Genomic DNA, 27,950 nt, shown 5'->3' on the forward strand with positions numbered 1-27,950 from the left:
CTTGCAAGTACTGAACCTGGGTTTCATCCTTGCTGCTTCAAACAATGGGCTCAGAATAAACAGTTGTGTCACTTATTAGTTCTGTTCTTGCACTCTTAATGTGAATGGTGTATATTTACTGTGATGAGGGAAGTCTTATGTCTACTCATATGAAATGTTATATATCTATATACTTTCACATGTATGGTATAGTTTATGAGAATATTCTCTACTATAATATGTTATATGGCAACTGAGTGATTAGTGTGAATAATATAACATTGTAGCATAACGAATATAGTTGTAAATTAAGTGTCTTCACTAATATGTATGTTAAGGCTAGTAAAACAACAGTGGAGATACAGAAAAATCTGATTAATATGAAATATAAATTAAGGACTGTAATAAAAAGCAATGAACCATATGTATTAATGATTATTGCTTACAATAAGGATCTTCTATTAAAATACTCTGAGCCATTTAAGTAAAACTGGCATTGTAGGGTCAAAAGACTTATACTGTTCATGTTACTTGTCTTGTTAAATATGTACTGTGTTGTTTATTGTGGTGAAGAGAGATGACAGTTGTAGCAAACTTGTGTTTTATTATCACCAGGGGGGTACCTAACTTATCACTTACTCCTTTTTCAATGACACGCACTGTAAGATAATTACCATAAACCTCGAAAACATTGCAAAATTACATGTGTACATCTTAAATTAAATGTAACAAACAAAATGTTACCCCTCAATATTTTGTTTAATGTATCTCATTACTCCATTCTTTATCTTTAACTAATCTTTTCTCTAATACATGTCACCCTTTCAAATTTTTACTGTTAACTGCAGTTTACCCTTTCTTCTTCTTGTTTCAACAAACTGGCCATATCCCATGGCAGCAGGGTGGCCCAAAAAAGAAAAACAAAAGTTTCTCTTTTTAATTTTAGTAATGTATACAGGAGTTACTAGCCCCTTGCTCCCGGCATTTTAGTCACCTTTTACGACACGCATGGCTTATGGAGGAAGAATTCTGCTCCACTTCCAAATGGAAAAGTTTACCCTTATCATATCTAATACTAAATCTTATAACAAAGATAAGCAAAGCTATATTTTTTTTAGTTTTTGTTTGGAATAATACATTTTTATAAAAATTCTTTGGTGCCATAATAGACATCATGTTTAAACTTATTGTGAAAAATATTACCATTCGTGCTATAACATTAGTCGCCACCTCCGAGAGTGTAGCGAAGGTCCTTCTGTGTTGGCCTTTGTAGTGGGTGTGCCAGGAGACTACCACAGTGGTTGTGGAGCTTGGTTGCATTACGAGACACCTCCAAAACATAACTCCAACCACTCTCGTCTAAGCCACATAAGATATCAAATATACCCTGAAAAAACAATGAGCAGTGTTTGAGGTAATAACCAAACTCACATATTGATTAACATTTAAATTAAATATTTATACAAATTGCAGTTAGACAGGTCTTGGGTTGCTGAAAGAAAATAAGTAGCTTAATGATAAAAATTTACCTACCTAACTGTAATGAAGACGCATTACCTTGCAATAAAATCAACAAGAACAGTAACTGGGTCTGAATGGTTACGGACAATGAATTGAAATTAATACATATACTGTATACTGCTATTATAAAGTAGTGGATCGGTGATATGATATCCACCTGGTGCTTGCCAAATAATTTTCTTCCGGGGAAGAGTTTAGGTTGCTAAATAAATACAGTATACATACATTATTGTATAGGAAAGGTAGGGGGTGTGTGGACCAGGTGTTTACAGTGAAACATATAAGTGAACAGTATTTAGATAGGCTAAAGAGGTTTTTGTGGCATTTATGGATTTGGAAAAGGCGTATGACAGGGTGGATAGGGGGGCAATGTGGCAGATGTTGCAGGTGTATGGTGTAGGAGGTAGGTTACTGAAAGCAGTGAAGAGTTTTTACGAGTGAGGCTCAAGTTAGAGTATGAAGGAAAGAGGGAGATTATTTCCCAGTAAAAGTAGGCCTTAAACAAGGATGTGTGATGTCACCATAGTCATTTAATATATTTATAGATGGGGTTGTAAGAGAAGTAAATGCGAGGGTCTTGACAAAAGGCGTGGAGTTAAAAGATAAAGAATCACACATAAAGTGGGAGTTGTCACAGTTGCTCTTTGCTGTGCTCTTGGGAGATTCTGAAGAGAAGTTGCAGAGATTGGTGGATGAATTTGGTAGGGTATGCAAAAGAAGAAAATTAAAAGTGAATACAGGAAAGAGTAAGGTTATGAGGATAAAAAGATTAGGTGATGAAAGATTGGATATCAGATTGGAGGGAGAGAGTATGGAGGAGGTGAATGTATTCAGATATTTGGGAGTGGACGTGTCAGCGGATGGGTCTATGAAAGATGAGGTGAATCATAGAATTGATGAGGGGGAAAAGGGTGATCGGTGCACTTAGGAGTCTGTGGAGACAAAGAACTTTGTCCTTGGAGGCAAAGAGGGGAATGTATGAGAGTATAGTTTTACCAATGCTCTTATATGGGTGTGAAGCATGGGTGATGAATGTTGCAGCGAGGAGAAGGCTGGAGGCAGTGGAGATGTCATGTCTGAGGGCAATGTGTGGTGTGAATATAATGCAGAGAATTCATAGTTTGGAAGTTAGGAGGACGTGTGGGATTACCAAAACTGTTGTCCAGAGGGCTGAGGAAGGGTTGTTGAGGTGGTTCGGACATGTAGAGAGAATGGAGCGAAACAGAATGACTTCAAGAGTGTATCAGTCTGTAGTGGAAGGAAGGCGGGGTAGGGGTCGGCCTAGGAAAGGTTGGAGGGAGGGGGGTAAAGGAGGTTTTGTGTGCGAGGGACTTGGACTTCCAGCAGGCATGCGTGAGCGTGTTTGATAGGAGTGAATGGGGACAAATGGTTTTTAATACTTGACGTGCTGTTGGAGTGTGAGCAAAGTAACATTTATGAAGGGATTCAGGGAAATCTGCAGGCTGGACTTGAGTCCTCGAGATGGGAAGTACAGTGCCTGCACTCTGAAGGAGGGGTGTTAATGTTGCAGTTTAAAAACTGCAGTGTAAAGCACCCTTCTGGCAAGACAGTGATGGAGTGAATGATGGTGAAAGTTTTTCTTTTTCGGGCCACCCTGCCTTGGTGGGAATCGGCCAGTGTGTTAATAAAAAAATTAAATACTTTTTTCCAACAGACTGGTTGTATCCCACCAAGGCAGGGTGGGACCTAAAAAGAAAATAGTTTATCTTTTTTTTGTGTTTTTTTTTAATTTACTAATGTTTACAACATAGGGTTACTAGTCCCTTTCCCCTGGCATTTTAATTGCTTCTTACGACATACATGGTTTATGGAGGAAGAATTCTGTTCCATTTCCCTATGGATATAAGAGGTAATAAAGAAGAACAAGAACTATAAGAAAATAGAAGAAAACCCAGATGGGTATGTAAAATATATGCATGTACATGCATATGTAATGTGACCTAAGTGTAAGTAGAAGTAAGAAGATATACCTGTTATCCCACATGTTTATGAGACAAAAAAAAAAAAAAAAAAAGACACCAGCAATCCTATCATCATGTAAAACAATTACAAGTTTCCGTTTCACTCACTTGGCAGGACAGTAGTACCTCCCTGGCTGGTTGCTGTCTACCAACTTACTATCCAAGTGTATACATGAATATACAGTATATGTATATTTTAACACAGCTCAACATTATTATTGCATTTAAAAACTTAACACATTTAAAACAAAAGCCCTGAAAATTTTACAAACAAAATAAATATACAGTATATTGACAACCACAACACATTAACACTGAAAATTTTACAAATGAAATAAATATATTAGAAAGTATGCACCAAACCTGTGAAAATCTTTCAGTATTCACAACTGAAAATACACAAACTTTAAAAAACCTGAAGCTAAAACAATATTACACAAAAAAAATATACTAGCAATTCACTGTAAGTGTTCTAAACTAACCTCACATTTGTTGTCATCACAAGGAGCCTCATGCATGTACAAAACATCCAAAAAGAAGTGTGGACTCTGGATGAGGTGTGTGAATACACCTTTTCCTTCAAGAAACTGAGGCAGACACTGTGATCTCCCATACAAAAGAACTGCAAAGGAAAACAATGAAGAGCTTTCATACTGTTAAGCAAAAATAATTTAAGATGTACAGATATTTGTTTATCCTTGGTATTAACTATAGTTATCTCCTAAAAGAAACCCTTCAAGGGAGGTGCTGGAATGCTGGTGAAGGGCTCTTGATCCAAAGAACTGGAGCTATCCTATGCTTTCTTGAATCAAATATGATTGCCTCCCATTTTACAGTCATATAACCCATTTGAGTTTAGCACTTCCTTATAAATATAATAATAAAATGAATAACAAGAGAAGCCAGGTTTATTAATTTTATGAAAAGCTTCTCCGTTCAATTCTTTAACAGTAGTGTTCTGTAAATGGAACTTGAATCCTCAGATACTATATGACCCCTACAGGTTTAGCACTTCCTCAATAAAAAATTAACAATAATGTCAATCCCTAAGGAATATAATAAACTTAATCAAGAGCCTTACAAAAACATGCAATATGTGCTACTTTTTGAGTACAAATTATTATTGTAACGAATTACAGTAATTATTTTATAATGATAATTTACCGAATTTAAAAAGCAATTTTAGTTGATTAAAAATAAAAATTACAGTAATTTCTCATAAGAAGTGAATGTTAAAATACTTGATGCTATGTAATTTTTTTCATTATATGTACAAGTAAATAGGTATATATTTTATTACAGTTGCAGGACATATATGGGAAGAGACTTAGTGCTTTATTTTAAAAATAAGATGTTACAATAACTACAGTATGTACCACAGCATTACTGACTTGTTCTATATACACAAGGTGGAGGAGCAACAGCTGGATTGGAGCAACTGGGCAAGGAGATCTGCTGTGCAATGAGGTCAAACAGAAGACTCAAGTCACAGTGACTCGTAGCTAAAGCATCATCTATGTCATCCAGTTCAGAGATGATCTCCTTTGGGTTATTTGTAAAGTCATGGAGCTGAAAAACAATGTATTAGTTAATGACACCTGCAAATTTAGATCTTTGAATTTATTTTTCCCCAAACCTTCTGGCTAATATCCAACAATTTATGCTTTAACTAAATACTTAAAATACTGGATGAACTAACATTAAGAATTCATTGTACATGTATACTTTCATAAAGATATATAGCATAGGAGAGAGGGAGATTACTTCCCAGTAAAAATAGGTCTTAGACAGGAATGTGTAATGTCACCATGGTTGTTTAATATATCTATAGATGAGGTTGTAAAAGAAGTAAGTGCTAGGGTGTAGGGGAGAGGGGTGGGATTAAATTATGGGGAATCAAATACAAAATGGGAGTTGACACAGTTACTTTTTGCTGATGATACTGTGCTTTTGGGAGATTCTAAAGAAAAGTTGCAAAGGTTAGTGGATGAGTTTCGGAGGGTGTGTAAAGGTAGAAAGTTTAAAGTGAACATAGATAAGAGTAAGGTGATGAGGATATCAAACAATTTAGATAAAGAAAAATTGGATATCACATTGGAGAGAGGGAGTATGGAAGAAGTGAATGTGTTCAAATATTTGGGAGTTAACTTGTCAGCAGATGGGTTAACGAAAGATGAGGTTAACCATAAAATTAATAAAGGAAAAAAGGCGAGTAGTGCACTGAGGTATCTGTGGAGACAAAAATCGTTATCCATGGAGGCAAAGAAGGGAATGTAAGAAAGTATAGTGATACCAATACTCTTATATGGGTGTGAAGCTTGGGTTGTAAATGCTGCAGAAGGAGGCAACTGGAGGCAGTGGAGATGTCGTGTGTAAGGGCAATGTGTGAGGTAAATATTATGCAGAGAATTTGGAGTGTTGAAATTAGGAGGTGTGGAGTACTAAAAGCATTAGTCAGAGGGCTGAAGAGAGGTTGTTGAGGTGGTGTCATCATTTATAAAGAATGGAATGAAGTAGAATGACTTGGAGAGCATATAAATCTGTAGGGAAAGGAAGGCAGGGTAGGGGTTGTCCTCAAAAAGGTTGGAGGTAGAGGGTAAAGGAGGTTTTGTGGGCGAGGGGCTTGGACTTCCAGCAAGTGCATTTGAGCATGTTAGATAGGAGTAAATGGAGATGAATGGTTTTTGGGACTTGATGACCTGTTGGAGTGTGAGCAGGGTAATATTTAGTGAAGGGATTCAGGGAAACCAGTTATTATAGATTTAGCTGGACTTGAGTCCTGAAAATGGGAAGTACGATGCCTGCACTTTAAAGGAAGGGGTCTGGGATATTGACAGTTTGGAGGGACTTCTAAACTGTTGTATCTGAGCGCCTCTGCAAAGACAGTGATTATGTATGAGGTGAAAGTGTTGTATGATGAAAGTATTTTTTTTTAGGGATTTTCTTTCTTTTTGGGTCACCCTGCCTCGGTGGGGGACGGCCGACTTGTTGAAAAAAAAAAAAATTAGAAGACAGAAGAACTATATACAAAAGATGAGGTAATCAGTCCCTCAGCCGTGGAGCTGTGAAGAATCTGGAGCACAGGCAAGAAAGCTGGCGCTTAGATACTGGCGTCAGGTTGAAAGAGGCGGGTAGCAGATGAAGGCATTGTCATTGGTTGGAAGGATTTCTCAGTGGAAGTAGGTCATACTGAGGGACGGGTTAGTAGTAGTGAAGGTTGTAATGTCCTCTGAACCAAGATTCCATGATGTTGCAGTGTCTGACAGGTTGTACAAGAATGATATACAATACCTACAAGATGAAAATTAGACATATATGCAACATCTGGGTATCGTTATTGTAGACACTTCACTATCCAGTGGCTCTATCAATACAAATTCAAGGACATAATTGGAAGGCAGAAGAAATGGATGGCAAAAACGTCTACAGAAGAACTGGATGGCAAGAACGTCTAGAGAAGAAGATGGTGAAATATCTACAATAAAGATATCCAGATGTTGTACACGTGCCTAATTTTCATCTTGTCGGTCTTGTATACCATTCACATACATAGAAACAGCTGTTGGTTGTTATACTACTAGATGCTTAATGTTTCCACAATAAAGTTACCCAAGTATTTCACAAATGTCTCAATCACCTACTGAACAGAAGCAGTGCTTGCAATCTAGCAGTGCATTCAATCTAACAGTGCTTCCAATCTAGCAATGTTTTCAGTCTAACAGTGCTTTCAATCTACTTCAATGCTCTTCTACTATTCATTTAATAAATGGTTATATGAAAGAGAAAGGATTTTTGACCAAAAATAAGGAGTCAACTTATACACAGTACTGAAGTACATATGGCAAAACATATTGCACATACTCAGAATACTCATAGTTACTGCTTAAAAATTAAACAGTGAATTTTTATTCAATACTGACATACCCATATTGGCGATTCATGAAGCACTACTAAAGCAAACTTATGTCTTATATCTATGGCGTGTTTGTTCTGAAGGAAGAGGGTAAGGGCACGTTTCACCATATAGAGAGCTGAGAATTTTGTTCCGTCAGCCAACTTATATGGGGTATTTCCTTCTTCTTTGCATACATCAACAACCAGAATCTATAAAAAAAAAAGCCAAATTATCATATAAAAACACACTGGCACTATATTTAGATTTCTTATACTGCACATCAAATGTATGAAATGTCACTGAAATATTAAATATACTTTTTTTAACACATCAGCTGTCTCCCACCAAGGTAGGGTTACCCAAAAAAGAAGAATAACTTTTATCATCACTCATTCCATCACTATCTTGCCAGAGGTGTGCCAATACTACAGTTCAAAACTGTAAATATCCCCATCCTTCCTTCAAAGTGCGAGCACTGTATTTCCCACCTCCAGGGCTCAAGTCCAGCTAACCAGTTAAATATACATATATGTACATGTATGTACCTTTGAATGTATGGACTACCAGTACACTTTTATAAAGTAAACCCTTGACTTAATGGACTAGCAGAGGGAGAGTTAATGGATGGTAATGGTCACAAAAGATTGCAAAGTTTTGTCCTATCAACAGAAAAAGAATGATATATTACACATACGTACATCAGAGTAAGCCAGAGTTTTACCACAAAATTACTAATCATTTTGCTCGAAAGTCAAGAACATTACTGAACTATGTTTAAAATATTGAGTTAAAAACATATTTCCTAAATCATTTGTTAAATGAATCAGTAAAAAACAAATATTCATTAATATTCTTACATTATCTCTATCAAAAAAAAAAAAGCCTTATAGTGTCATTCACTTAGCCTTTCAGTTTCTTTTACAACACAAGATTACTTTCTAACAATATTTAAATTTATAAAATGTTCTAAATGGTTTAACATACTAACTGGAATTCACTGACCATTATTATGAAAATATTGGTCATGCATTCTTATCCATTATATGTGATAATACTGTATACATTTAGCTTATTTCTTAAAAATCTGCAGAGAAAAGTTGGAGAGATTATGTCCTGCCTCATTATTAGCTGCAATTTCATCATCAAAAATGTCTAACTTTCTCTTTCCTCACTGATGTGTAGTGATTTCTATTTCTTTTACTGTATGATATTATAATAATATCATTCATGTTGATATATAAATTTGCTAAATACATTAATTATACCAAGCAAAATACTGTACAGAATAACAGTTGGCAAAAAAACTTACAATTGCAGAGAGAAATTTTATTGAAACATTTCACCTGTTGAAGAGGCTGCTTCAGTCAGGCTTCTGAAGACATCTGTTCTACAAGCAAAACATCTAAAAGCTCCTCTCTGCAACTGTGAATTTCTCACCACTTGTTGACTCTGTGCCCCATGGCCTGGTGGCTAAAGCTCTTGCTGCACATAGTGAGGGCCCAGGTTTGATTCCCAGCAAGGGTGGAAACAGTGAGCGTGTTTCCTTATGCTGGTTGTCTAAGTTCACCCATCAGTAAAATGGGTACCAGGGTGTTAGTCGACTGGTGTGGGTCACATCCTGGGTCAAAACTAACCTAATTTGCCCATAATGCTCTGCATAACAAGCAGCTTTCTATATAGTAGTTTGTTACTGATGTCAGCTAGGCCTGTATACCTTGTACATGTCCTTGTAGAAATAAAGATATTATTATCTGTGCCATTTGTCTCCAGTATACCAGTGTATAACTTGGTACTCACAATATGTTCTGGGCAGTTAATCCTGGGCACATGCCGCTCTATCGTTACATTTTCAAGGTGTTCAGTGGCTTCTTGTGCCTCCGAGGGAGAGGATCGTCCAGATGATCCATCCTCACCACTCATTTCTGAGGTGTAACTCACTAGAATAAAATAAATGTGAAAAGATATATGAAATACACATAAAAGTTTAAAATTATCAAATAACACAAGTACAAAAAAATAAGCTGTTAAGCAAATTCATTGTGTGCACAGACAAATCAATAGCTATAATTGCAATGAACCATATGATGGTATGTCAAGAAGTACGGTAGCTAAAAATAATAATATTTTGGAAAAATATGTGATGGAGAGAGGGGGTAAAGGAGGTTTTGTGGGCAAGGGGCTTGGACTTCCAGCAAGCGTGCGTGAGCGTGTTAGATAGGAGTGAATGGAGACGAATGGTACTTGGGACCTGACGATCTGTTGGAGTGTGAGCAGGGTAATATTTAGTGAAGGGATTCAGGGAAACCGGTTATTTTCATATAGTCGGACTTGAGTCCTGGAAATGGGAAGTACAATGCCTGCACTTTAAAGGGGATATTGGCAGTTTGGAGGGATATGTTGTGTATCTTTATATGTGTATGCTTCTAGACTGTTGTATTCTGAGCACCTCTGCAAAAACAGTGATAATGTGTGAGTGTGGTGAAAGTGTTGAATGATGATGAAAGTATTTTCTTTTTGGGGATTTTCTTTCTTTTTTGGGTCACCCTGCCTCGGTGGGAGACGGCCAACTTGTTGAAAAAAAAAAAAGATGAATGTGAGATATATTTATGTGAACAAAATGAAGAAATTGAGACACAAGTAAAAAATAAAAGAAAAGATGGCTATGGAAAAAATAAAGAGATAAATAGGGGAATAGAAAATAATCATGAGTTACTGAGGCAAAAATGGTGATAATTTTTGTGATAAAAAGATTATAATAGTGCTGATAGAATTATCGACAATTATCGAGTACACTGAGACAACATAATAAGTGTCCAGGGCCCAAGACTCTTCAATTGCCTCCCAGCATACATAAGGGGGATTACCAATAGACCCCCTGGCTGTCTTCAAGAAGGCACTGGACAGGTACCTAAAGTCAGTGCCTGACCAACTAAGCTGTGGTTTGTACAGCAGCTTACAGCAGTAACAGACTGGTTGATCAGACCCTGACCCACCATGAGGCCTGGTCTTAGACCGGGCTGCAGGGGCAACATTTCGCTCTCCAGGAGCTTTATCAAACTCATGGAGAGCTTTGACATGTAGCTGAATGGTTCAGAGAACTGACACGTTGATAAATTAGACACATGTGCAACTCTTGATAAATTAGACACATGTGCAACTCTTGATAAATTAGACACATGTGCAACTCGATGTGATCAGTCCATCAATCAAGATTGATGGACTGATCACATCGACTCAAGGTTGAGGGACTAATTACCTCATTCTCCTCCTGTTCTTCAAGATTCTCCTTTGTATGGACTGATGAAGCCACTGTGTGGCGAAACGTTTCCTCAATAGATACCCAAGAGTTGCACATGTGTCTAATTTATCAGAGCTTTGACATGTTGATGAATGGTTCAGAGAAACAACAAGTTGATAAATTAGACATATGTGCAACACTTGGGTATCTTTAATGAGGAAACGTTTCGCCATACAGTGGCTGATGAAGCCAGTGTGTGGCGAAACGTTTCGGAATAAAACTATTTAACTTTCGCACCTATGTCTTACTTATCAACTTGTTGGTATTGTGTACCTTGTACATGTACTTGTATTAAATAGATATTATTATTACCATTCACTCCAACATTCCCCACCTGACCCTTCACATCACCACTCCTTATGTCAGCATAGTTGCTGAATCCGACACTTATATATATATGCACATCCTCTCCCAGGTAGAACTTTTTGTGACGATAAAGCCCACTGTGTGGGGAAAACGTTGCAAGAACATAAGAAGGGTGGAACACTGCAGCAGGCCTACCGGCCTGTATTTGGCATGTCCTTCTCAAATCCCAACCCAACCTTGGGTAGCCCATTTTCAAAGCTACCCAAGGAATAAACTTTGACTGCCATGTGATGAATGGTTTGAAAAACCGACAAGTTGAAGATTGAGACACTTATGCAGCATATGGGAATCTTTATTCAGGAAACGTTTCGCCACACAGTGGCTTCATCAGTCCAATACAAAGAGGAAGGCGTAAGGAGAGGAGGAGAATGAGGTAATCAGTCCCTCAACCTGGAGTCGATGTGTTCAGTCCATCAATCTACAAGATTGATGGACTGAACACATCGACTCCAGGTTGAGGGACTGATTACCTCATTCTCCTCCTCTCCTTACGCCTTCCTCTTTGTATTGGACTGATGAAGCCACTGTGTGGCGAAACGTTTCCTGAATAAAGATTCCCATATGCTGCATAAGTGTCTCAATCTTCAATTTGACTGCCATCCTAACTCATGCAGATAAATGGTATAAAACAGACAGTGGAAAAGAATAATGCAATCCTTTATTGACAACGTTTCGCCCACACAGTGGGCTTTATCAAGTCACAATGAAATCTACCCGAGTAGATAGAACATAAGACCGTAGTCGTGGAGAATCTCCACGACTACGGTGGTCTTCGCACCTACTGCTAGGTTGAGGGACTGATTACCTCATCTTCTGTACATAGTTCTCCTGTCTTCAAGTTATGTCCTTGTAGATGAATGGTTCGGAGAACCGACATGTTGATAAATTAGACACATGTGCAACTCTTGGGTATCTTTATTGAGGAAACGTTTCGCCACACAGTGGCTTCATCAGTCCATACAAAGGAGAATCTTGAAGATTCAAGATTCTCCTTTGTATGGACTGATGAAGCCACTGTGTGGCGAAACGTTTCCTCAATAAAGATACCCAAGAGTTGCACATGTGTCTAATTTATCAACATGTCGGTTCTCCGAACCATTCATCTACAAACCTGTCAGACACTGCAACTTCTTGGGATCTTAATACTTGGGAATTCTTCGCTTGCCTAATTCTTGGGCACGACCTACTTCAACATTGAACAAATGTTACACGACCTATGACTTCTGAACCTCTCCTGCCAACGGTTTATAAGCTCCTTCTCAGCACGTATGCCGTATTCTATTCAAGATTGATGGACTGACCACATCGACTCAAGGTTGAGGGACTGATTACCTCATTCTCCTCCTGTTCTTCAAGATTCTCCTTTGTATGGACTGATGAAGCCACTGTGTGGCGAAACGTTTCCTCAATAAAGATACCCAAGAGTTGCACATGTGTCTAATTTATCAAGTTATGTCCTGGAATTTGTATTGATAAAGCCACTGGATGGCGAAACGTCTACAATAAAGATACCCAGATGTTGCACATGTGTCTCAATTACATACCTTAATGATATCTCCTCTCATTCTTCGTCTCTTAAGAGAGTGAAGAATCAAGGAGATTCATTACACAGTTAGTCAACTTTGTCATCCTTCTCTGTATGTTCTCCAATGAATTTATATCCAGTCTGTAGTAAGGAGACCAAAACTGGGCAGCATAATCTAAGTGAGGCCTCACTAGTGATATATTGAGCTTTAAAATAACTTTTGAACTGTTACTGCTTGATATAAATCCAAGCCATCTGTCAGCCTTATTGCCACACTTAGGCACTGTTGTCTTGTGGTTAGGTAAGACACATATGCAACAGTTAGACAACTTTATTCCGAAACGTTTCGCCTACACTATGGAACTGAACTTCTCCAGGCCGAGGGACTGACAACCTCAAATTCTACGACTTTAAGGGTGATGGACTGATTACATCGTCTTCACATCTCTACTGTTCCTGCCTACTTTCTGTATTCGACTGAAGAAGCCTACTGTGTAGGCGAAACGTTTCGGAATAAAGTTGTCTAACTGTTGCATATGTGTCTTACCTAACAACCTGTCGGTATTGTATACCATTTTGATGTTCACTGTTGTCTTGTGTTTAGATTTCTGTTTACTATAAGAACAAGGAAGGAGCACTGCAGTAGGCCTACATTAGAAGAAACGTTTCGTCACTAATGGTTTCTTCAGCCCTAATTAAGAAGCCACTAGTGGAGAAATGTTTCCTCTAATATATGTCCTGAGTTGTACACCACGCCTGATGCCTCTATAATTGACTGAAAAAGCCTACTATATAGGGGTAACGTTTCAATCAACAATACAGACACCTTTTTTAATATTCACACCCATGTGTTGCACACGTGTCACACTCTCCAGTATAAGGTTAGCATAAGAGGTGGCTGCCATGACCTCACTCATCTGCCAGTCAGTGAAGAGGCGGGGCAGCGGGAGGACGCCAGTTTGCAGCTAGGCCACACTGGCTTTTTCCAGCCACAACTGCCTTGACATACTTTTACCATCAAAGGTCAACAACTCTCACGGTGACCAGTTCAGTTGTGTGTGTGACATTGTGGTGGTGTCACGTCTCTCGCATCCACCATTTCTCTGGTGATGTGGTCTTACCGGTGATGCTGCACCAGCCTTCCTGGTTTCCTCTTGCAGGTGCAATGTTGTCAATGAACAGCTGATCAGTAACATGTAATATAACCATCTTCTTGATTCGGTTCAAAAGGAATTCATCGTGTCGGTGAAGCCTCCCCTATCTCATCACTCTAAGGCCATTACGCTGTCTTGAATTCAGGTATTCCATCTCATCTGTAACACAGTATCCAGCAACAAGTTTCCCTAAACCAGCGGAGAAGTGTCTCAAGGTAAAGTTAAAAAAAAAAAAGTTTTAGCACAAAAACTTGAACATGAACCCCTTCAAGAACGTAATGCGTTCGATCCTGCAGCGTCGTAGTGGTGATGCTCGGTTGTCTCGCTGGGCCTTGAAGGTGGCCTGTCTCCAGGATCTATTACAGCACCTGGTAGGCCAGGACAAGTCTATCAACGCCATGGGTAACGTCGCTAGTGATCTACCCCAGGAAACTCCTGCCAAAAAGGGTTTACAGTTGCCCGCCGACAACCATACATCCTGCCATGATTCTCCAGAATTTCTCGTCAAGTTAGCTAAGGTAACTTAAAATTTCTTGTTCTTAAAACTAGCTGAATACTGAGTAGGCCTATTGGCGCCTGTTGGGTAAGACCTAGCCAAACCCATACGTTTGTTTGTTTAACCCAATGTTAAAGCTGAATTTATCCAACTTTTTAGTTATTTCGGTAATTATAGAGGTCAGGTCCTTGAGCGACTGAGACTAATTTATTCCCAAAATGTTCAATTACCTAATGTAACTATGTATCTTTAGTAAGGGTTCATTTAGACTGCTACGCAGAATGGACATAAAGGTTTATCCCATGCGTCAGAAATCTTGTTATAAATCTTGGCAACTGATACTGACAAATTAGTTAAAAAGGACACATGAGCAAACATTGGGATATATTTGAAACCATTTCAATCCTCGAACCGATTACTGCAGGAATACTGCAGTAGGCCTGTTGGCCCATACTAGGCAGGCCCTTCACAAATCTAACCCACTTATTGCTTGGGTAGCGTTTATTCTGTTAATGAGTTGGATTTGTGCAGGACCTGCCTAGTATGGGCCAGCAGGCCTATTGCAGTGTTCGTCCCTGCTTATGTTCTTAAATACTACCCAAGCGATAAGCTTTGATAATTCTGTTCACTCACGTGCAAGTCCCTACTCAGATCCAACCCCTCTCACTTATGTATTTATCCAACCTAAATTTGAAACTACCGAAGGTTTTAGCTTCGATAACCCTACTAGGCAGACTGTTCCACTCATCAACTACCCTACTACCAAACCAGTACTTCCCTATATCCTTTCTAAATCTAAACTTATCAAATTTGAATTCATTATTGCGGGTTCTCTCTTGGAGGGATATCTTCAAAATCTTATTTATATCCACTTTGTTAATTCCCGTCTTCCACTTATATACTTTGATCATGTCTCCCTTCATTCTTCGTCTTACAAGTGAATGTAAATTAAGACTTCAATCTTTCTTTATACGGAAGATTTCTAATGCTATAAATTAATTTAGTCATTCTACGCTGAATGTTTTCTAACAAATTTATATCCATTCTGTAATATGGAGACCAGAACTGAGTTTTGGTCTCCATATTACAGAATGGATATAAATTCGTATTGGACTGATGATGCCACTGGCGGGCAAAATGTTTTCCCAGTAAAGACCACCCAAGTATTGCACAAGTGTTTCATTCATCAACTTGTTGGTTTTCTAAACCACTTATATAACCATTAAAAATAGGTTGGACAGGTACATGAGTGAGTTGAATTTGCCTCTCATGGGCAGTTGGCCTACTTTTTGTGCTCCTTTCTTATGTTCTCTAATGCATTTATATTCAGTCTTGCTCACCCTTGTGTATATCAGAGAGATGAGGATGCATGCAAATCAACCAAAGAGGCACGCATAAAAAAACATTACAAGTAGTCAATTAATGCAATGCTGGGTATGAAAATAGTATATCTGAAGGTCTTTACGAAGGATGTAATGAGCCTTGCCATGATATGGCACACCCTCCAGGGAAGAAATTCTGGTGAAAATTAAATCATCAATGGTTAAAGAATCACCATTGAATAACCCTTGTGGGTTTAGCACTTTAATAATAATGTATTGCCCCATCTGGTTATACTGCCTTTGACTCATTTAATCCTTGTTTACTTTTTCACTAGTCACCCTCAGCATATATAATTTTTATATGTTAATGGCTTATCTGCAGTGTTCCTCTTTTTCTATGTTCTTACTGTTGTTTCCAGATCCTTGTGGTAAAGTCCCTTGCTGAAGACAACCTGGATGGCATCACAGAAAATGTTTTCTTGGTAAGAATGTTTATGTAGTCTTTGCAACTTTTAAGATCAAGAGTGTAGAAAACAATCACTTTTATTTGGTTTTAACTACTGTATTGTATTCTAATGAGTTAATAATTTTTTTACTGTACTTTTATGCACTCAATTTTTGGATATGTTGTTCATCTGTGTTGTTTTGTAATCCGAGAGTTATTTTTGACAGAACTTGAGAACTCTTGAAGAATCTTTACTGTATAAGTTGTAATGTAACAATATTTAAATCAACTTTGATTGAGCTAGTGTATTGGTTAAAGATAAGTTTACCTGGAGTTTACCTGGACTGAGTTCTGGGGGTCAATGCCCCCGTGGCCCGGTCTGTGACCAGGCCTAAACAAATATTAACCATATTCTTGAATGCATAAGGTTTATAATACATCTCTCAATCTCTCCTTCAGAAATACGTGTGCAAGGATAACCAGCCACTTGGTAAACGGTTGTTTCACTACCTCATGACTCGCTGGCAAGAGAGCTCTGAAGTAGAGTCAGAGAATGACGACTTGCAGGGTCTTATGTCTAAAGCAGCATTCTTATCATCAGCAAATTGCCTTTTGGGGCTCTTGTCAGATTCTCGACAACTTGAGTTCTACATTAAGGTATTTGCCATAATTTATACTTTATGAATTAACTGTTCTAAAAAGTTAATGTCATTTTCTTCTGTATGTAAAAAAATCTCTTATTGTACTTACATTAATGATTTGTATAGAATCTGAACTTAAGAATAGATACTTTTGTTTAAAAGAAGACTGTAAGACCATAACAGCTATTCAGAAAGTACTTACATCAGTGATGTTACATGGTAGTTTTTCATTCATCTGAAATTCCATTGACAGACCAGTATTTTCCTATGTCCTTTCTAAATCTCAAATAGCATTTGTTAGCTTTCATTAGAAATAAAGTTGGTAATCTTTAAGAACATTACTCTTCCTGAAATTTCTTTACTCTATTACCCACTTAGGCATGGTAGTACACTTTCAAAAAAGCAATAAATTATATTCTCAACAGGTATTTGCAGATGACAAAGAAAAGATTGAAAGAAAGGATGTGTATGAGCTGGTATTTGCTGCCTATCAGATATCCACAGTTGCCCATCATACTTGCTGCTTGCCAGATGATATCCTCATGGCTGTTGTAAATTCTGCTGTAAGTATCATCATAATTAGCTTATTTCCACAAATCTGTACAACCTTGAGGAAATGAGAGGGCTGTCCTATTATGGTGTTTTTTACACAAGTTATAGCAGTGATTATAACTGGTTTGTTTAATACAAGAGAACTTTTGAGCAATCCAGGCACATTGTATACTGTATTAATATTGGTAGAATTACCGACACAAATGCAAATAATGTGATGTTTTATTGTGGCCACAATAAAATGTCACATTAGTTGCATATGTGTCCTTTTACTTAACATATTGTATACTGTTTGTCTCATAAGAATCCAGAGATTACATTACTTCACTTACAAAATAATATAAAACAATATAAGACAAAATACTGTACTAATGGTTTAGCCCTTGTGGCTTAGCACTTCTTTTTGATTATAATAATAATAATGTACTAATGGTTAATGGAGGCCTGTTCACCTTACATCATACAGCTAGCCACCATAGTGACAAGCAGGTTCACTTCAGCTTGGGAGGCCAGTATGGAGTAAATAGCTCTCCCATGCTCATTGAAAGTGGCACTACAAGACTATTAGGTGGCTTGGTGGCTAAAGCTCCTGCTTCACACATGGAGGGCCCAGGTTCGATTCCCAGTGGGTGGAAACATTTCGACGCATTTCCTTACACCTGTTGTCCTGTTCACCTAGCAGCAAATAGGTACCTGGGTGTTAGTCGACTGGCGTGGGTCGCATCCTGGGGGACAAGATTGAGGACCCCAATGGAAATAAGTTAGACAGTCTTTGATGATGCTCTGACTTTCTTGGGTTATCCTTGGTGGCTAACCCTCAGGGGTTCAAAATCCAAACAAAATCTTATCTCAGTAAGAATATATAATCATGAATTTTCTATGGTTCTGATGTCCTTGTAAGACTCATACATGTGAACCTGTTTAGCATCATTAAATAATACACAGAATCTTGTAACTAGCTATTTTTGTTTGAGGAGAGCTCAGAGCTGTTGGTTCCACGTTTTAGCTTTTTGATCCAGTCGTATGAAATAGCATCTTCATATCTAATTTTGGAATGTTGTGCTATATTTAGTCTGTACATAAATGGTATGCAATACTGACAAGATGAAGAATTAGACACGTGCAACACCTGGTTATCTTTATTTGTAAGATATCCAGATGTTGCACACACAACTAATTCTTGGTATTTAGTCATCTTCCACTCAAGTTTCACTTCGTTTTGCTAGGTGAGGATTTCAGACAGGTGCTGTAGGCTCAGGAATGGGTTGTAATTTTGATATACAATGTGTCAAAGGTTCTGAATGTGACTCTTGGGGACACTTGTTGCCCACTTTGAGAAAACTATAATTGTATGCAAAAAATTATTAATGCATAAATTAATAAATAATAATTAATGCTTCAGAAATAATTGAATGGTTGTTGCTTTTATTGTAGGTTAAGAGTCAAATTGAAAGTTTCTTGCTAAGAGAGAGAGAGCACTGTTGCTGTGGTTGGCACCATTCTAGTTGTTTCTCTGTATTAAATACTATATTAAATATTATTGCTATTAACTTGGCTTATGTAATACTTAATTGTTGTACATGTTACAGATGCATGGGAAGGAGAGTGTGAGCACCAAATATCTACACAGTTGGGTGTCTCAACATTGCCCTCGTCTAGTGATGTGGCTACACCGTTGCATCACTCACATGCTGACTGTTGGTCATCGTACGATACCAGATAATACAGATGAAGGAGAGGTTAGTTGTATAAGGAGATAGGGGTCCCACAGGGCAACATTCTTGGTAAAACAGCTTGCCAGTGCAGTTAATGGCAGTATGTTTGCAAGTGATTGGTTTATGTCCTTCAAAGTTTCTCTCGTGTTAGTCATGGAATGTCAGGTGATGCCCATTCAGACTCTGGTGTCTTACTTTCATAGGTTTACATTAGATGGTTTGAGGCAGCTTGCAGGCGAGTCATAGGTATTTTAAGAGCATTGGCTTCCACTGCCTCAGGAACTGAAAGGCATATTGTACTATACTCTGTCTTGGCCATACAAACCCTTTGTTTTGTCAGAGCTAAACAGGGATGCAAGGTGTATTTCTTGGGTCCTTGCACTTGTTAATGTTTTTGGTAATGAGTAGCCAATGAAATAAATAAGTATTACATGACAGGTGGTCTTTCTTAAGTGTTCTTTCTCATTTTAAGTCTTGTTGCTCATGTTTATAAGAAGCTTAGGTGCAAAAAAGAGTAGTTTGTCCATGATTATATTCTCAAAGGTTAAATTGGTGGGACACAGTGCATGCTTCCCTAGAAATGGGCCACAATCCTCTCAATCACAGCTACTTAATGGACAGTGGTCCACCTACTACATGTAGCAGTTACAGGGTTTTTGACTGTATGGAACTTTGAACAGTACTGTCTCTCCTACACTGAAGGAACTTTGGTTCTGGTGCTCCCACGATTGTCAAAGCCATAATAAGTTTCCCCACTACTGGTTTTTAATTTTGTGTGATGTTTCTTTTCCAGTAAGTGGTACTTTTCCATATTATTAAGAAGATAGTATCATTAAAATCTCCATTCTAAGTGTATTTTGTAAAACAAACCTATAAAAACTTTTTTTGTTTTAATTTAACTTCATTATTCTTTCATATTGTTTTATCCAGCATCAGTTATCAAATAACATAATGTCAGTCATAAATAACCAATTTGTTATAATGAATTAGACACATGTGCAACACTTGGGTATCTTCATTGAGGAAACGTTTCACCATGCAGTGACTTCATCAGCCCATGCAAAGGGCAAAGGTGAAGAACATGAGGAGTTTGAGGTAATCAGTCCCTCAGCCTTGAGTCGATATAATCAGTCCATCAATCTTGAAAAGAATAAAGCATGTGTGTGAAGAACTGGCTTACATACTGTAGACAGGTGAGATGAAGCAGTTGTAGGAGGTATCACACTTGACAAATCCAAATGTGGAAGTAGGTCATGCCTAAAGGTTAGGCAAGTGAAGAATTCTCTTTGTTTGAGCTGATGAAGCCACTGTGTGGCAAAACGTTTCCTCAATAAAGATACACAAGTGTTGCACATGTGTCTAATTTATCAACTTGTTGGTTCTCTGAACCATATATCTACAATTTGTTATGATGTTAGTCATATTTAACTAATTTGTTAATTATTTGTGGAGGCAAGCATACCCTCTGGTGAAAGAAACATCAATTGTGAATGTCTTGAAATGTGTAAAAATGTCTGTTAAATTGAAGGATGTTTTGTCTTATTTAACAGGATGTTCGAGATACACCAGTCCTAGACTGCCCCAGCAAGACTTCGTGTGTAACTCTTCACCCAGCACTCATCTGGCTTTTAACAGGAACTCTGCCCACTATATACACAAAGCAACAGAAGAACCAGGATCTTTCCTCATCTAATAATCTGTTGTTGGATCCTCATGTCTTCATTAACAAAATGGTGGGATTTTTAAGGATTTGTTATATTGTGACTGATAGAACACTGCATTGTATTACAGTGGTCCTTTGAGTTATGATGGCTGGGGTTGCAATAATTTGGAGTTACCATTTACCCCTTACAGAGGAATTTTGTTTTGAGTTGCAGTTACAAATATGATATATGTATGATGGTATGACTGTTCTTTCCTGTCTGATCTCTTTTAGTTTGTTATATGTTTTCAAGTTTTAAATCCCTGTTTGTGTTCTGTGAGGAATATTATACTTTCTAGATATTAACAGTTTGGAGGGATATGTTGTGTATCTTTATATGTATATGCTTCTAAACTGTTGTGTTTTGAGCATCTCTGCAAAAACAGTGATTATGTGTGAGTGAGGTGAAAGTGTTGAATGATGAAAGTATTTTCTTTTTGGGTCACCCTGCCTCAGTGGGAGACGGCTGACTTATTAAAAAAAAAAAATAATCGTTTCTAATAATTTGCATGTTATGATCATTATTGTTTCTCCTTTCTTATGTTCTTATGGACACTAGTTTTGAGTTTCATGACTGTCCTTTTCTTTAAATATTGGTTTCATGTCTTGCCATCTGTTAGTAGTCTCAGTTTGCCATTATTAATGATGTAAACATTGTGGGAATAGCTTGTTCAATTGATCCAAACATTATTAAGAGTGTTCATGCTTACGAAGAGGGTTGGGTGGGTGAATTTAAAGAGAGTGAATGGAGTACTTCTTTTAGTTCATACACCCTGCACAATTGTATTTGATACTTTTCTATCAGTAAACATAGTTTGATTTTCCTCTGTTGTAAGTGCAGGAATTATTCATAAAAACTAAAGGAGAAAATTCAGAAACTACCTTTAAAGAAAAAGAAAATTTATAATGATGTTTTAGTCCAACTTGAATTGAAATGTTGTCATGAGTTTGTCTCCTAGGTGCAGGTTATTTGTGTATTGTCCTAGTCATAGTATTGTGCCTTAAAATTCTGTACCTTTAAAAACTAAAAGTAAAAAAAAAAGATGTCTTGATACCTTTTTTGTTTTTTAGTGTAAAAAATTGCCTCAACATTTAATATAGCTCAACAGTAACAGTGCTGGAGTTGCTTAAGATATAAAGATACAATACATCATTTGTTATATTGAAAGAAATAGCTTAGGAAATCAGGACACCTCTTTACTCTGAGACACAGGTGTTACTAAAGCCAGCTGATGTAATACCATTGTGTTGCATTATCCCTGTCAATCTTTTATTGCTAGCCTAGTTTTTCCCTTAATTTTTAAATGCTTAAAGCAGCTGATTTTCCTTCTGATTCTTAAATATTATAGATTCAAGTGCATGAATAAAACGTTTTTCTTGTAGATTTCTGCTGGAAGTCCTACACACTGGATCCTACTCTATAACAGTGAAAATGATGGCCTCAGTATTAACAGGTAAGTTTTAAGTAGTGAGATCTTCATTATCAGACGGTAAGTAATGAGATTAAATATGTAATAACTCTAGTGAGTGTTACCTATTTGTGTTTGTATGATGAACTAGCTCTTGCAATCACCTCTAAATTTTTTATTGATGTAGATTCTTCCTCTTTTACCCCCTCCCTCCATCCTTTCCTAGGATGACCCCTACCCCTCCTGCTTTATTGGTAAGAATTAAAATATTCTTCACAAGAACTGGTTTAATTAAATTCATAGGAAGAATTATTTTTAATTTTTAACACATCAGCCATTTTCAATGCAACATTAACAGTTGCAGTTTTATAACTGTAGTGTAAGCATGCCTCTGGCAGGACAGTAATGGAGTGAATGATGAAAGTTTTTTTTTTTTTTTTTGGGGGGGGGGGGGTGCGACCCAACCTTGGTGGGAAACGGCTGTGTTAATAAAAAAAATAAAATAATTCTTCCTATGAATTTAATTAAACCAGTTCTTGTGGAAAATATTTTAGTTCTTAGCAATAAAGCAGGAGAGGTAGGGATCGTCCTAGGAAAGGATGGAGGGAAGGGGTAAAAGAGGTTTTGAATGCAAACGTGTGAACACGTTAGATAGGAGTGAATGGAAATGAATGGTTTTTGGGACCTGGTGAGCTGTTGGAGTGTGAGCAGGGTAATAATTTTTGAAAGGATTCAAGGGAATTGGTTAGCCAGACTTGAGTACTGGAGGTGGGAAGTACAATGCCTGCACTTTAAAAGAGGGAGTTAAATGCATAGAAAACAGCATACAACAGATTTTTCCTGTAATATATTTGACAGTTGCAAATTATTTTAGCGTAAAGTTGATGAAGTCATACGTCTGGCAGTGAACATTTAGGGGTGGACTGCAGCTCTGCAGCTCTTATGGATGAGCTACCACTGGGTTTAGGATATTGGCTGTTTGGAGTGATATCTAAACTATTGTATCTAGATGCCTCTGCAAAGACAGTGATTATGTGTAAATGATGGTGAAAGTGTTTATTTGTTGGGTCATCCCTTCTCGGAGGAAGACAGTCGACATGCTGACAAAAATTTTTTTTACTTTTATTGATAAAAAGAATATAATGCTTAATTCATTCATTAATATATAGGTACTTTACTCACAGATTCCAGTACCATGTATTTGGCTACCGAAGCCCAACAATGATGTTCATAACAGCAGAAGGTGGTAACCTGTTTTGCTTGGCATGTGACATTGATTGGAGAGACTCGAAGCATTTCTGGGGTGGCGAGAATTGTCTCTGCATGCAGTTAACCCCAGAATATAAAATCATTGAAAGTAAGGGATATATTATAAGAGTTTTTAAAAATAGTAATAATGACTTACCTTAAAAAATATTGTGCATTACATATATAAGTATACATATTACACTATTTTTAGACAGTTTTGCAAAATCCATATAGTATTACATGCAGTGTTTCAGTGCAGGTTTTCAGCTGTATGATTTATTAGTAATATATACAATCTGATGAATTTGGTAAGAGATTTCAGAAGAGTTTATTTAGCATGCTTGTCTCATAGCCAGTGGAGAGGGGGGAGATCAATTCTTTGTGAAGATTCCTTTACTAAATTTCACAATAATAGTGTGAAATTTCATTTTTTTTCCAATGTATATAATTTGTTGAATTCCTAACTAGTTACTGCTTCATTTGTATGAGAGTGAACTTCATGGTTTAATTTAGTCTTTACTTATTTTTGATTGAATGACAACAAATTTAAAAATGTTGCTTTGTATTTCCTACACACTTCTGGTAATATGCCTGTTGAGTGAGTCATGGTGAATGTGTTACCTTCCTTAGGTACAAAATTAAATCCCCTTTTTTATGTTATAATTTTATTAAGAATGCCATGAGGTAAGTTTCTTCTACAGTAATTGCAATACATTCTTACTTGAAGTAGGAAAGTGTGCAAAAAAATCTTGTTGGGAACAAAACTGAATATGGAAAATACACTTATAATCCTTTTGGTAACCCCACACCTAATCTTCAATCTCTGAATTCTCTGCATGTATGATGCAAATATCATACAGGGAAGAGTAGATGTGGGGTTACTGAAGTGTTCAGAGGTTGAAGGAGGGGTTGTTGAGGTGGTTTGAACATTTAGAGAGCATGGAGCAAAATAGGAAAGGTTGAAGAGAATGGGGATTCAAAGAGGTTTAGAGTGATAAGGGTTTGAATATTCAACAGGCATGTGTGGACACTTTAGACAGGATTGAGTGGAGCCAAGTGGTTATTAAGGTTTGATTTCCTGTTGTAAGTCCTGAAGGATGGGTGGGGATTTTGCAGTTCAGCGGGCTATCTGAGCAGTGATGTGGCTGATGTCAGCATATATCTGGGAGATGGCCGATGTGTTAAAAATTATAATATACAATTATTGTGTAACCAGTTTACATTGTTCTTTTCTCTACGTAATTAGGTGGTGCAAAGATAATGTACTTCAATATATCATCACGAGGGTTTCCAACTGGTATTCAAGTGGGTAAAGACAGCACCAATCGTGCCCTCACACTTGACTTAAATCTCACATTAGTCACCTACCGCATGATTCCTTACAAGTTGCAGTCGATTGAAGTCTGGGGATGTGGTACATGTGAAGCCAAGTAAGTAATTTTCAAGTTCTGTAAAAAGGTTTTTATATAGAGAAAGAGGCTGTTTAAAATTGTGAATGAAATCATTATATCAGGAGTTTCATTACAGGTAGAGAAAAGTTAAAAAAAAAAAAAATAGTAAATTACAGTTGACCCCCAGTTAACGATATTTTTTCATTCCAGAAGTATGTTCAGGTGCCAGTACTGACCGAATTTGTTCCCATAAGGAATATTGTGAAGTAGATTAGTCCATTTCAGACCCCCAAACATACACGTACAAACGCACTTACATAAATACACTTACATAATTGGTCGCATTGGGAGGTGATCGTTAAGCGGGGCTCCACTGTATTCTAGTCATGGTACCTGGTATTGATTTTTTTATTCTTCATGGGAAATGATGACTATGAGTAGAGAGAAATGGTATAAAATACTGACAAGATGGAAAAAGACAAAAACAGTATAATATGATCCTTTAGTAACAACATTTTGCCCACACGGTGGGCTTTATCAAGTCAGTAACAGATCTACCTAGGGAGAATGGGGTGTGTATGTATATATATATATAGTGAGAGTGCTAACCTGAAGAGTGAGATGAATTATGTTAAAAAATTCCTGATAGACTGATGAAGCCCACTATGCGGGCAAAATGTTGTCAATAAAGGATCACATTATACCACTTTTGTGTCCTTTTTTTTTATAAGGATTTCATTTCTGTTCTGCATTCTGGATAGGTTTAGCACTGCATGATTTGGTATGATGCTGAAAGTTATCCTTAAATGTTACTCTCATGTTAGAAAAACATCAAATTTGTATTCAGAGTTTATTACGCAGTTGTAATTAAATGTGTATTTCACTTACCAAAACACAGCTCGTATGTTTTGGTTTTTCCTAGGAACCAAAATGTTTTGTACCACTTTTTTCCTCTGTATTACCAGTCATTCTATCAGTGCTATAGACCTGTCTAGAGGAAAACATTTCCCCAGTATTAACCACTTAAGTCCTACCACCCTTTATTTCAATATTAAAAAATCTTACAAAAAAAAAATCTTATTGAGGATGAATATTAACAACTATGATAATACTGATATGATACTGTGCTTATGGGAGACTCTAAAGAAAAATTGCAAAGGTTAGTGGACGAGTTTGGGAGTGTGTGGAAAGGTGAAAGTGAACATAGAAAAAGAGTAAGGTGATGAGGGTATCAAATTATTTAGATAAAGAAAAATTGGGTATCAAATTGGGGAGGAGGAGTATGGAAGAAGTGAATGTTTTTTAGATATTTGGGAGTTGACGTGTCAGTGGATGGATTTATGAAGGATGAGGTTAATCATAGAATTTATGAAGGAAAATAGGTGAATGGTGCGTTGAGGTATATGTGGAGACAAAAAACGTTATCTATGGAGTATGAAAGTATAGTGGTACCAACACTCTTATATGGGTGTGAAGCTTGGGTTGAAAATGCTGCAGTGGGGAGACGATTGGAGGCAGTGGAGATGTCCTGTCTAAGGGCAATGTGCGGTGTAAATATAATGCAGAAAATTCTGAGTGTGGAAATTAGGAGAAGGTGTGGAGTTAATAAAAGAATTAGTGAGAGGGCTGAAGAGGCGTTGTTGAGGTGGTTTGGTCATTTAGAGAGAATGGATCAAAGTAGAACAACACGGAGAGCATATAAATCTGCAGGGGAAGGAAGGCGGGGTAGGGGTCGTCCTCGAAAAGGTTGAAGGGAGGGGGTAAGGGAGGTTTTGTGGGCGAGGGGCTTGGACTTCCAGCAAGCATGCGTGGGCGTGTTAGATAGGAGTGAATGGAGATGAATGGTATTTGGGACCTGACGAGCTGTTGGAGTGTGAGCAGGGTAATATTTAGTGAAGGGATTCAGGAAAACTGGTTATTTTTATATAGCCGGACTTGAGTCCTGAAAATGGGAAGTACAGTGCCTGCACTTTAAAGGAGGGGTTTGGGATATTGGCAGTTTGGAGGGATATACAGTGGACCCCCGCATAGCGAACTTAATCCGTGCCGGACTTGAGTCCTGAAAATGGGAAGTACAGTGCCTGCACTTTAAAGGAGGGGTTTGGGATATTGGCAGTTTGGAGGGATATATTGTGTATCTTTATATGTATATGCTTCGCTGTTGTATTCTGAGCACCTCTGCAAAAACAGTGATTATGTGTGAGTGAGGTGAAAGTGTTGAATGATGATGAAAGTATTTTCTTTTTGGGGATTTTCTTTCTTTTTGGGTCACCCTGCCTTGGTGTGAGACTGCCAACTTGTTAAAAAAAAAAAATTAACAGCTATCAATCCTAACAGAAATCCTTTTGCATTTCAGAGAAGCACAAACCGAGCTGAAAAAACGTGAAATAAGAGATGTCGAGAATCGACGGAAAGTTAAATTAAATAGTTCTGACTGGTTGGACAATCCTGACCGCTATCTTATTGAATTGGCAGGTACACGCCTAAGTTATGCTCAATATGACACACCTGCTCCTGGAAACTCTTCTAAAAATTCATAGTTGAGGCCACTGATTTCTTTGTGATTGCTTTAAATACTGTACTGTATTAGACCTGACTGCAGTAGTAGTTAAATGTGTTAAGATAGTTATTCAAGTTTTTAAATTCTGGTAATGTATAAGTAAATACAGAAATTAGTGAGAAGACATACTCAGGATATCCATGTTGACTATGGTTGTTAAATCTTGTTTTTGAATGCACATTAAATCCATAATATTATATGTAATAAAGCTGTTAGGTTTGTTATTTGTATAAGTCATATTGTTATGAAATTTGTATGAGGCATATTCCAGTTGTTGGCTTCATTCCATCTTATGATTCCCTAGTCTAGTGATCTAATTTCAGTGTAATGTTGTTTAGTATTCATAATCAGTTAAGGTTATACGCTGAAGAAGGCTGTAATTTCTTAAACCAAATTTTTGTTTTTTTTTTGTCTGGCTTTTTACATCCATGCTTCACTTGTACTAATTTTCATGTACGAGTTTGGTCATGTATTGTTCTGCAATTCACTTTTCCCCCTTCATCCAACATTTAAGCATTTTTCTGTTTTGTTAATACTATGCTATGTTTACAACCCTGTTTTCATATCAACAACTTGACCTCTTTACTCCTGAAATATGAAGTTTATTTTACATGGACATTCTCTTATCCATTTTACTGAGAGTATATTTCAGAGTATATTTCTTTCTTTTTGGGTCACCCTGCCTCGGTGGGAAACAGCCAATGTGTTAAAAAATAATTATTTCTCATACTACCCATATTGTGAATGTT

At 37.3% G+C, this 27,950-nt stretch overlaps 2 protein-coding genes across 3 annotated transcripts; one reads left to right on the forward strand and one right to left on the reverse strand.

The window, feature by feature from the left end:
- Positions 1 to 894: 894 nt before the first annotated feature.
- LOC128697795 (BRISC and BRCA1-A complex member 1) lies at positions 895 to 13,902 on the reverse strand. Of its 2 annotated transcripts, none has more exons than XM_053789705.2 (6): positions 13,688 to 13,902; positions 9,175 to 9,314; positions 7,407 to 7,586; positions 4,874 to 5,051; positions 3,965 to 4,104; positions 895 to 1,366 (listed from the first exon to the last, which is right to left on the reverse strand). In XM_053789705.2, exons 1-6 carry the CDS (start codon positions 13,773 to 13,775, stop codon positions 1,199 to 1,201), a joined length of 894 nt encoding a protein of 297 aa, XP_053645680.1. In that variant the 5' UTR covers positions 13,776 to 13,902; the 3' UTR covers positions 895 to 1,198. The 2 variants fall into 2 exon arrangements, with proteins under 2 accessions (XP_053645680.1, XP_053645679.1); XM_053789704.2 differs by lacking the exon at positions 13,688 to 13,902 and adding an exon at positions 13,393 to 13,486 and having other exon boundaries at positions 1,054 to 1,366.
- LOC128697794 (uncharacterized) lies at positions 13,843 to 27,950 on the forward strand. Its single transcript, XM_053789703.2, has 10 exons — positions 13,843 to 14,238; positions 15,958 to 16,020; positions 16,443 to 16,640; positions 17,050 to 17,187; positions 18,766 to 18,915; positions 20,442 to 20,624; positions 21,977 to 22,047; positions 23,187 to 23,359; positions 24,497 to 24,680; positions 26,998 to 27,950. Exons 1-10 carry the CDS (start codon positions 13,978 to 13,980, stop codon positions 27,179 to 27,181), a joined length of 1,605 nt encoding a protein of 534 aa, XP_053645678.1. The 5' UTR covers positions 13,843 to 13,977; the 3' UTR covers positions 27,182 to 27,950.

The sequence above is a fragment of the Cherax quadricarinatus genome, chromosome 68, assembly GCF_038502225.1.
Source record: "Cherax quadricarinatus isolate ZL_2023a chromosome 68, ASM3850222v1, whole genome shotgun sequence".
Classification (NCBI taxonomy): domain Eukaryota; kingdom Metazoa; phylum Arthropoda; class Malacostraca; order Decapoda; family Parastacidae; genus Cherax; species Cherax quadricarinatus.

What these genes read in the sequence shown, in the direction of transcription:
- LOC128697795 (XM_053789704.2), bottom strand. Translation starts at nt 13,483, where the DNA reads ATGAGTGAGGTCATGGCAGCCACCTCTTATGCTAACCTTATACTGGAG. An exon ending in TTCATGAATCGCCAATATGG is followed by an intron (nt 5,052 to 7,406) that starts GTATGTCAGTAT and finishes ATTGTTTTTCAG; the next exon opens with CTCCATGACTTTACAAATAA. An exon ending in GTGATGACAACAAATGTGAG is followed by an intron (nt 1,367 to 3,964) that starts GTTAGTTTAGAA and finishes TTGTTTTTTCAG; the next exon opens with GGTATATTTGATATCTTATG.
- LOC128697794 (XM_053789703.2), top strand. Translation starts at nt 13,978, where the DNA reads ATGAACCCCTTCAAGAACGTAATGCGTTCGATCCTGCAGCGTCGTAGT. An exon ending in TGGCTGTTGTAAATTCTGCT is followed by an intron (nt 17,188 to 18,765) that starts GTAAGTATCATC and finishes TACATGTTACAG; the next exon opens with ATGCATGGGAAGGAGAGTGT. An exon ending in TGTGGTACATGTGAAGCCAA is followed by an intron (nt 24,681 to 26,997) that starts GTAAGTAATTTT and finishes TTTGCATTTCAG; the next exon opens with AGAAGCACAAACCGAGCTGA.